At 32.3% G+C, this 10,493-nt stretch overlaps 1 protein-coding gene across 2 annotated transcripts; it reads right to left on the bottom strand.

The window, feature by feature from the left end:
• Nucleotides 1-6,725: 6,725 nt before the first annotated feature.
• On the bottom strand, nt 6,726-10,166 carry LOC111891919 (type IV inositol polyphosphate 5-phosphatase 7). 2 transcript variants are annotated; one of them, XM_023887983.3, is made up of 7 exons: nt 9,715-10,166; nt 9,524-9,621; nt 9,321-9,431; nt 8,083-8,604; nt 7,560-7,823; nt 7,209-7,353; nt 6,726-7,121 (listed from the first exon to the last, which is right to left on the bottom strand). In XM_023887983.3, the coding sequence occupies exons 2-7, from the start codon at nt 9,565-9,567 to the stop codon at nt 7,014-7,016; spliced, it is 1,194 nt and encodes a 397-aa protein (XP_023743751.1). In that variant the 5' UTR covers nt 9,568-9,621; nt 9,715-10,166; the 3' UTR covers nt 6,726-7,013. The 2 variants fall into 2 exon arrangements, with proteins under 2 accessions (XP_023743751.1, XP_023743749.1); XM_023887981.3 differs by having other exon boundaries at nt 9,524-9,611.
• Nucleotides 10,167-10,493: the final 327 nt, after the last annotated feature.

The raw sequence follows: 10,493 nt of genomic DNA, 5'->3' as shown, positions 1-10,493 counted from the left end.
CCGTAGAATCAGTTTGTTTAGATAACCACAGATCTGGGATTAAAGGGACCGAGTCGCTGCTGATCAGATAAGATTTCAGCGTATAAATTCATTGTACAAATCGCATAAGGAATTGTACCTTTTAAAATTCAGCATTTATGGCTAAATGCTTATTAAGGTATAAAATATATATATACACAAAGATAATTATAAGATCTATAGATTATAACTATCAAATATAAAGTACAAGAATTATATGATGATAATTATAAGAGTTACTAAAAAGAATTAAAGAAAAGATAAAATGCCTAAGGTTAAATGTGTTAGTGAGCTTTTACTATTCATTCAACTTGATTGAATTCGGCTACCCCGAATCTATAATCGTTAAACTTGCAAGAGCCAAAAAGATATGTACAGATCTATACGGGGTTGACACCCCCACTTACGATTGCTAGCTACAATCCCGGTAGGATAACTTTCTTTATATATGCAAGCGTTATTCGAAGTCCGATGAAGCGCCGAGTGGAGAAATGATTAGTCTACAACGTCGATTATGGGGGCTCATGGAGTCATGGTAATACAAACCAAAAACCTTAAGTGGTCAACTACCTAGAGGGACGCCTTCGAGTAGTTAAAATTATAATAGATTAGGGCGTATAATCTAAATTAGTTAAATCTAATAAAAGTATTATTATTATTAATTACCATACGGATACACTACTTACGGGAGAGGTGACTATTTTGAACTATCACTTGGTTTGCTGGATTTCAGAACGACTATATGCTAAAATGGTCTTGCCCTCCTGAACTTCTCATCTAGTCGATCCTTACTTGATATTACTTGATAGTCTTGAAGTATAAAACATAGACTTAATAAAATATCCTTAATCAAACACTAAACAGATAAAGTAAGTTTGAGCATGGATCGATTTTGACCTATAACCGAACCAAAACCAATGGAATCAGTTTTTAAATAATCCAAACCGAAACCAAACCAACGGGTTCGGTTTCTCGGTTCCCGGTTTGGTTTCCGATTTCACGGGTTCGGTTCCGGGTTAAAGAACTTTGGGTATGTTTAAGCCAACTTAAGCATGACACAAGTTTATATAAGCACCAAGAGGTACTAATTTCTAGTGTCATTAGCGATGTGTGATGAATTGAGCTTATGAGAAAAGAGAAAGTGTTTATAAGGCTTGATCAGGCGTTGTGTTTGCAACCTCCAGCGATGTGGGATGGTATTAAGTGTTTGGAAAAATAAATCAGTTGTGTATGTACCATGTTTCAAGCATGCGAGCTAAGGATCAAATAAGAAGTGTGTTAACCACATGAGCCAAGCACTGATTGTGTTAGGATTTCGCAAATTACACATAAAGAAACTGACCCAAATCGAAATTTTCGGTTTTTGAAAAATCTCAACCCAACCCGTCGGTTTATGCTTCGATTTCGGTTTTTTGGTTTCAGTTTCGTCTATTTTTGTCGGTTTTTGAGTTTTCGAGTTCGGTTTTGCTCAGCCCTAAGATAAAGAGTTATAACAACTCTTATGAATATACCTACCTATCATAAAGATCATCCATTCAAATCGCAACTTAAGATTTTAGGTAAAAAAACGAATCCTAGGGTTAGTACATTCCTGCTGTAATACCACAACTAGACCTAGAGTGTGCAACTGAGTTTTTTTTATGGTCCGACCAACGCACACCTGAACCTAGATGCCATAGTTGACATCCTAAACGCTTAAGGATTTATGCCAACGTACTAGACCCGCACATGTATGCCCAACGTACACAAAGTACGCCCAGCGTACTAGCCTTCGGCCTGAAATTACGAAAATGCCGCTAGGACCAATTTACAAATAATTATCACACCAATGGTGAAAATGAAAATTCCTGGAAATCGAGATGTTACATTTTCCTTTCTACATCCTCGATGCACATGAGGAGTTTCTTGGTTCTAATGCTGGTAATATTTATCTATTTGGGAAAGCATTTTACCTACTTTAGTTACATGTCAGTTGACCATGTTCATTTGTATTCTAATGCATATTTAATTATATAAGACTCATTGTTTTGGCATTATTACCAGGATAAATATTGATTTTGATGTTTAAAAATTTTCATTTGAATCAAGGTGAAAGCAGCAAGTACTTATCACAAATATTGTGAACAATACGAAAAGATGCATATATGTTATCCTGAATGGTCTTTTCTTCTCTAAATTTACCAACATCGTATTGTTTATATCAATATTTATTGTCTACACTTTCTATTACTTCATCTTCATAACAGTGTAGTTATTATATGTATATATATATATATATATATATATATATATATATATATATATATATTGATAATAAAAAACACTCTTCTACAATTGTTGGTATCGTTCATGGTGTTTAAAAGTGAACATATAGTCATGAAATTGACACCAATGTATAATATTGTCGTTCAGGTATGCATCGATTTGTATTTTTATATATGACTTTATGGCAATGCATGGTACTTACCATTAAAATTGTAGGAATGGTCCTAAGAACTCGTCTCTTCATAAATGTAATTAAATGAATCAACATTCCACCCCTACAAGATTAAAGTTTATTACATACACGGTCACTACAATTAAAATTCCACGAATGGTCAAAAGGTAAATAATTTTCATAATATTCAAAGATTCAAGTGCATTAATTATAATTTAATTAAAAAAAGAACTACCTACAGGTCGGGACCCAAAAAATAGAAAACATAATCGAGAGAGGCAGAAAAGGGTGTTGAAAATGTTGCATAACATTCTTCTATTCATGATGAAATAATTGAAGAAAGAAGAAAGAGAACAGGAAACAAAGTTTATTCATGCGGATGAAGGGGATTATTGGAAATTTAAAAAATTTCAAGTTTGCCCAAGAATGAAAATTTACATATCCAGATTTATTCAAACTATGATATAGTGAGTCGGTCACCTGCTAAAGACTGTAAGAAAGTTGAACATATAGTGAAATCAAGTTTAATTGAAAATATTATTGAAATATATTCTCTTTTTTATACAAATTTCTTGACTATTTGTTTTTTCTTTCAGTTAGGTGAACCCCCACATACATAAACTTTGATTCACAAAATTAAATGTAAGATATCTATCTAAGCTAATGTTATTCGTTTGAATGTAGGAAATGAATGGAACAATTATAATAAGATCATTTTTGAAAGATTAATGCTATAATTGGGTATAGTTTTCAAAGTACAATGACTTAATAAGAAAAAAGTTGGAAGTACAACGTTGTAATAGAAAGAAACGAAAATAGGATGCTATAATATATAAATATATAAACGTGTATTGTTATTTCTTGCATTTATTCCATATTATTATCTATTTTTATCATTAATTTATTGGTACATCTTCTTCCAATCTTTCATCTTTCAGGAAAGATACACTTTATGAATCCGACCACCATCAAGTAGTTGAATATCATTTTCTTAAATAACTGTAGAATTAAATGTGAGAAGTAGCAATGTACTTTTATTGATTTGTTGTTTAGATTATGGAGCATCCTATCTCTACTTTTCCTATTACCACATTGTATTTTGAGAAGTCTACACAGTTACGGCAATGTCGTTCGTTTACAAAGTAATTTTCAGGTAGACTTCTTATAGTACAATTTTGTTAAATAATAGTTTCAAATTTTATGGATTTAAAATGTATTGCCATTTCTTGCATTTACCTCAATAATGATATAGTAGTTGTCTTAATCAGATGAATTGATTCTTATTTTGTGTTCAGAATAAGTTGAAAGTAAGAAGATATGTTGTTCATGCACAACCACGCCTTCAACCAAAGGAAACACACCCCAAGTATTTAGCAATTTAGGTATTATCATAGATTCTAAAAGTAGCAATTTTATAATACTAACAGTATACTAAACAAGCATTATGTTCCAAATTTTGCTAGGTTGGTAAAGAACATAATTTCTTTTGTTTGTAAAAGGTACATTTGCAATTGAGTAGTTGCTAAATTGTCGGTCTTCTTTTTTTATTGGTAAAAAAATCACTTTGTTGAATAACACATTAAAATGTGATAATTTTTTTTTATTATCCCACAATAAACCTTCTCATATCCTGGTTCAATTTTATATTTGCATTTGCATTATGGCAGTTTCAAATTTCATCATTACACACGCATTTTCCTCTAAACTGGAATGAAATTCATTGAAGGGTAAAGGTTTTTGGTAAAGGAATGGAATGCAATGTCACTTGAAAAACAGAAATTACAAAACTGAGGAAACTTTAACTTTTAACTTGATATCAAGAATTCTCACTATTTCTTTGATTCTTGGACCCAAACAATTTTGATGACCTAATATGTTTGAGACTCAAAGCATAAAAATTTCACCTCAATTTTCATGGGTTTTAGCTAAAATCTATAGATAAACACCATATATTCTGTATCTTAAAGTCTTTCCTCTTTTATGACAGGATCAACAAGTGGTATTGATCTAGAGACTGTTTGTGTCCTATCTTTGAGGGGTGTACACGTGATTATGGCAGCCAGGAATGTGGAATTTGCTACAAAATGCAAGGAAAACATTATAAAGAGTTGTCCAAGTGTTGTACTTTGTATTTGAATGACTTTGCTATATACAACTAAGGGAAAATACATTGCTATTTCTGGCAATTTGACCTTTAATTCAAATTCCATTTTATTTATATGTATACTTGTTCCTTTTTTGGAATGAATAGCTAAAAGAGCTTATTTTAGTTAAGGTTTTCACTAACCAAATATTTAATTCTTTGAAAGAGAAGTATATGGTCATATGTACACTTCATTCAAACTCGTGGCGTAGCACGAGCTTTTTTTACTTGTTATATGTTAAATCATAAAACATAATTTACTTCTTAGAGAGTGAGGACATATTTTGTCAGAATCGGAAAATCATCTAGTTATTTCTATCAGGTTGGAGGGAATTGTAGCATTCTTAGCACATTGCAATGTAAGCGTTTTTGAGATTTTTAATGTCATGTAAGCTTAGCATGTTACCTTGTAAAAGTTGGGGAGTGGTGGTGTGTTAAATTAATAGGTTTTATTTTGGAAAGGAAAAAAAACAAATGTCAAGCACCAATCAGAACCCACCTCTCTTCTTTCTCTCTCCATTTTCCTCTCGCTACCCGCTTGGCGACTTCTTCTTGGCGAGCCCCTTGGCGTAAGCCAGTGGCGGTGTAGCTCATGCTTAACATGTCTGGTGGCGAGGCTTAATACATCATACTCCTATAACCTTAGAGTTCAGTTGATTTAGAGCAACATGCCCTTCCTTAAGGATAGTTAATTCGAAGATAAAGGAAATTCTTCCTCTATGACTATCGAGTTTTGATTCATGACAGTTACACCTCTCAATAGAGAAACCCATAAACATATTTTGTTCGTGAATGGTGAATCATGAGAACTTAGTTTAGTGAGATAAATAGGAGAGGGCGGAGTTGCATGTAGAAAAACACATTATTTGACATAGATATCATATAATGTAGTCAACAAAGAGAATGGTTGATGGTCTCCTCATCTTCTATCCTATGTGCGATTATCCTCATCTTTAACTTTTTGTTTATCGCATTAGGTTATTGAGTCAACTTCACTTTTATGCCTCAGCCTTATCCAAAAGTTGCAAAAGATGAGTCACACATAAATAGATACCCATTGTAATTAAATAGATACCCATTGTAATTGGGCTAAAACTATACCCCAAAATCATGATGTCTTGGGAGCCACCTAGGCCACCAATAGTTGTATGACCTAAGTTTAGTTATCGGATAAATCTTTCCAGTTACTTAAAATCTATCTCTATTGTTTCGTTCGAAAAAATGATATTGATAAATATACTTGTTAATTAAAATATATTTCAAGGAAAACCTATTAAAGTATTTTAAGGTCAATCATCCATTCATCCATTGAAATTATAAGGTTCTTCCAAATACATATCCCTTACTTGCTAATTATTTGTTCAACTATTAATGACTTCCCATGGAAGTTATGACCGTATTTTCTCAAACATAAATATGTTGTGTTCTATGCTTCTAAACATAAGAAAACAATGATCGTGAATTACATTGGGAAGAAAGTTGAAGAACGTCTAACTGATAACCATATGAAACTATACTCCAAAGAATCTTATTCGTCACCACACCGTTTCTTGTACACCTCAACAAAAAAAATGTACAACCGTAAAAAATGATTAAATTATTTAAAAGTTAATTATTAGAAACCCTTGCTCTCATTTCTTTGGGGCATGTCTTTCGAGTTAACGACTTAACAATTTCGGATGCCATCAAATTGTGAAGTGATTAGATGAAAATAATTTATGTACCAAGGGTATTCTATTTAGAATCATTTAAACATGCAAAAGCCCAAACCCATAATGCAACTATGGTCATTTTTTTGTGGACGCAGCCCAATAGAATGGATGAAATCATGAAAACCCATTATGCATCAGTTTGTTGTACTGTACAAGTAATCCCTTGTACTATCATACCAAAGCCCTCTCCGATGAAGATTAGCGGGAAACGAACAGCTGCGGGGAACTCTCAATGGCAGGCAGGAATTCCCTGAAGCAACCTCTAAACATAACGTTTGTTTTCTTTCTTGATCAACTATTTTTGAAGAGCGCATGATGTTAGATCGATTCAGATCTCTTATTTGCCAAAAAAAAAAATGTATGATTTAACGACGTTTTCAGTTTCTTTGTTGGAACCAAAGCAATCCTACTCAAATTGAACATCAGAATCTAACTTACTTGCCTTAATTTTCATAGCACAATTGTGAAAATGACGATATATATTTGACAGAATACATCATATATAAACTGTTGCTTTTTGTTCATGATATTCTTTATAGTCAGTGGTACCTCCCAACTTAAGTCTTTGATAGCCGACTGTTGAAAGGATGAAGAAACGAAGGAAATAACAGCAGTAAACATAGAAAGATAAAAGAATAAAAGAAATTGAGCACCAAGACTATTATTTTATCACCATGGTATATCTAATCCAAAGAACCCTTCATCACAACCTTCCCTTTCTTCTATGGCATTTTCGGTTTGATGGTGATGCATCACTATCTCTGGTAATCAGTGAAAGCAAGGTAGATGAAGCCTTTCCATTGATTCTCTTCTGTTCATGTGATCATGAATTATAATTAATCACACATCAAGTAATCACCCAATTAAAACTATATATATAGCCTGATAGATTACTTACAGAGGAACCTATATCATTAGACCTCACGACTTCAATCTGTGTTGAGAATAGAGCAGACACAGGCTTATGATCCGAGAACTTGCTCTCACTACGAAAGTATGAATGTTGTTTTACTCCTTTACCATACCATAAGATCCTGTCACACCTGCACTATGAATAACAAAATTCCATAAGAATTGTAAACATAAATGCATTTAGCTATAAAATAACCAAACATATCCGAGGCTGAAATTCAGTCTTTTATATGTTTGCGTTTATTAAGGACTTAATTTCAGTCTGTGATATTTATTAAAGACGTGATTTGAGTCTTTGAATTTTAGTATTAACGAAGGAAAAGGTAGAGGTGTATACCATGCTGGGGTCCTTTGTTTTTCTCCTACTAAGCTTGGAAATGTACCCGAGTACCAATTGCTATTAAATGCTGAATATTTATAAGTAGGTGCAAATTTAATATTCCCTTCTCTCCACCCTTGAAATACTCCACCATCTCCCAGTTCTTGCCTTAGTTGGTCAAACTCTTGAAGTGCTATCCAATCTTGTTTTTTTATTAGCTCTCTAGCTAAATCATTTTCTAAAAATAACCTATAGTTGAGATCCCCAAACCAAAATATCTGGCTGTTCAACAAAACAATACACACCAATCTTAAAAATCAACTCCACTTAATTAATTCCTTAATTTATTAAGTCAAATTAAAGGAAACGCCACTATATATATATATATATATATATATATATATATATATATATATATATATATATATATATATATATATATATATATATATATATATATATATATATATATATATATATATATATATATATATATAAGTGCTTAATAAGTCCAGTAAGTCAAAAAGAAAGAAAGACTTACTCGTGTCCTAAGATGGTGAGAGGCCTCGGAGTGCAATGATCATCTCGAGTGAAATACGTTCGCTTGAAAATATCAGAAACTTGGTGATTCCTTCTTCCTTCATCTCCTTTCTTCTCACCAGAAGCCAAATGAGCAACAATGAAACAGAAACTAGTTCCTTCAATCAACATACTAACAGACACCGACCCTTTGTTTCCTAAATAACCCATGATCCCACAGGCCACAGCACACACCTTCACGCTCGATATACTGTACCTATTGAATAATGATGTATTTATCCATACACTTATGAATACACCAACCATCTTCTTGCTTGCCATTAGTTTGTACCTACCACAGTTATTAACCTCTCCTTCATCTTCTTCTACTACACTTGTCACTGGATTTATCATAGGCGTAATCCAACGGCATGCACATTTGTCATTAAGTATTTGTCCAATTAGCAAATTCCAGCTTGTTGCTTCGGTTAGATCTTCTCCCCCGATCACATTTTTAGCTTTTAAGGGTACGATTTCTTGAAATCTGTACAGTGATTGATGATCAAAGTAATTAGTAGTTAGGATTAAACTCGGTTAAAATTAGAGTAAGTTAAATTTTTGGTCCCTGACTATATCCGGATTGTACAATTTTGGTTCTTATAATTTTGGTGCAAAAATAAGTTATATTTATGGACCAAGGTAGCCATTTTATGTGGAATATAAACCAAAAAGATACAAAAACCTAAAATAAGATGAAGTCAGTTATTGGAAACAAATATGCAAAAATCAAAACTGTTATTATTCAGGACTAAAAAAAAATAGTATCATTTTAGTCTTAAAATTGCCTACTATATTATATCCCTATACTAATAAAAGAGTAGTTCTTTTGTCATGTATCATCATATTAGACATTTTAATTAATGTGTTGCCACTTGTCAATCTATTAGTTTTCTATTTTAAATTTATTAGACTTCATCATTAATGTGATTCTATTTTAAATTTTAAATTTTAAATGATTGTTTACATTAATTCACAAATAAAAAATATCTAATATATATTAAAAATTAATTTTATATATGTATTTGAATCAATGATTATAAGTTCACATAACTAATAAAAATATCTCTTAAATTAATAATTTATTTAAAATAACTTATTAATAATTTTGAGTTTTTACTATAAATATTTGATTAATTTTATAATCGTGGTTCCCACGTATTATAAACTAGTATATTGATATTGATGAGTTGTATTGATTACCCTAGAACGTAAATGTCGGCAGATTCTTTAACATTCAGCCATTCATCTAAATCAACAGCCAAACTACCAGCTGGAGATCTTCCCGCAACATTCCACGTGGCCACAAATATCCTAAAACATGATTAGTATATTAAATAAAAAAATACGTTGTAAACATCAACGAAAATGATACCATAGTTAACGGAAAACTTAACCAGAGTTACCGTAATTGATTGGTTAAGCTGCATGGATCGGTGTCCGATGACATGATAAGCGAATTATCCTCCTCCTCGTATTCATCTCCAGACTCATCTGCAAAAAGCTATTCTGGTAACTTTAACAATTAACACGGTACCATGGAACACTTTATAAACCATGAAAACGGTGTAACGTAAGGAAGATGATGATTTATAACCTGAAAGCTGTTTGCGACTACGTCTGGACTTGTGTTTTTTAGAGAACCAACGGCCGAACTTTTGGATTTTAGGTTTGTAGTGGTTATCCATGGTTGCTAGTAGTAGTTGTGAGGACGAATATACCCATGCTATGGGTTATACCTCATACGTTTGTTAGTCTGACGTTGTGATGTGAAATCATTTAAGAGGTATAGGTTTAGTGAAGGGGTTGAAAGCAATGGTGTTAGAGGATGATTAAGAAGTGTGGTACCCGTTTTTGATCGGAATGAAATTATGAAAAGGAGAGGTTTGTGATTGATTATAAGATACTAATTAGTACAGAAAGAGGCGACTATTAGAACCTTGGGAAAATGAAAATCTCGAGGCAAACAGCCAAGAGCATATGATTTATTTTAGCGATGATACCGAGTGAAAGAGAGACTGATCATAATAAAGGTCAAGAGTTTAGTTGCAACTTGCAATCACTTATTTAAATACAAAACTTAGGTTGATGGTTGGACGGGTTTGGTAATGAGTAATTTTTTTGGTATGGGATGCGTCTACCCAAAATACCCTTTGCTTTTTTTTTTTTTTTTTGTCTTTCCAAATTTTGTATAAATTATTTGTGTTAAAAATACAGAAATTGAAAAAGAAATTAAATGGACTATATTACCCCTGCATTTTAAACTAGAGGAACTTTGTCTTGGCCATTTAAGACCTAGGGTCAACCGTTAACTTCTAGCCGTAATGTCATTGTTTCTATGATGGTTTTATTTTGATTTTGTGTTTTTTCAAAATA

Source organism: Lactuca sativa, chromosome 2 (assembly GCF_002870075.4).
Source record: "Lactuca sativa cultivar Salinas chromosome 2, Lsat_Salinas_v11, whole genome shotgun sequence".
In the NCBI taxonomy this organism is placed as follows: domain Eukaryota; kingdom Viridiplantae; phylum Streptophyta; class Magnoliopsida; order Asterales; family Asteraceae; genus Lactuca; species Lactuca sativa.
This window is presented reverse-complemented; position numbering and strand designations above follow the sequence as displayed.

What these genes read in the sequence shown, in the direction of transcription:
- LOC111891919 (XM_023887981.3), bottom strand. Translation starts at nt 9,805, where the DNA reads ATGGATAACCACTACAAACCTAAAATCCAAAAGTTCGGCCGTTGGTTC. An exon ending in TAGTCGCAAACAGCTTTCAG is followed by an intron (nt 9,612 to 9,714) that starts GTTATAAATCAT and finishes AGCTTTTTGCAG; the next exon opens with ATGAGTCTGGAGATGAATAC. An exon ending in AAACAAAGGACCCCAGCATG is followed by an intron (nt 7,354 to 7,559) that starts GTATACACCTCT and finishes TTCATAGTGCAG; the next exon opens with GTGTGACAGGATCTTATGGT.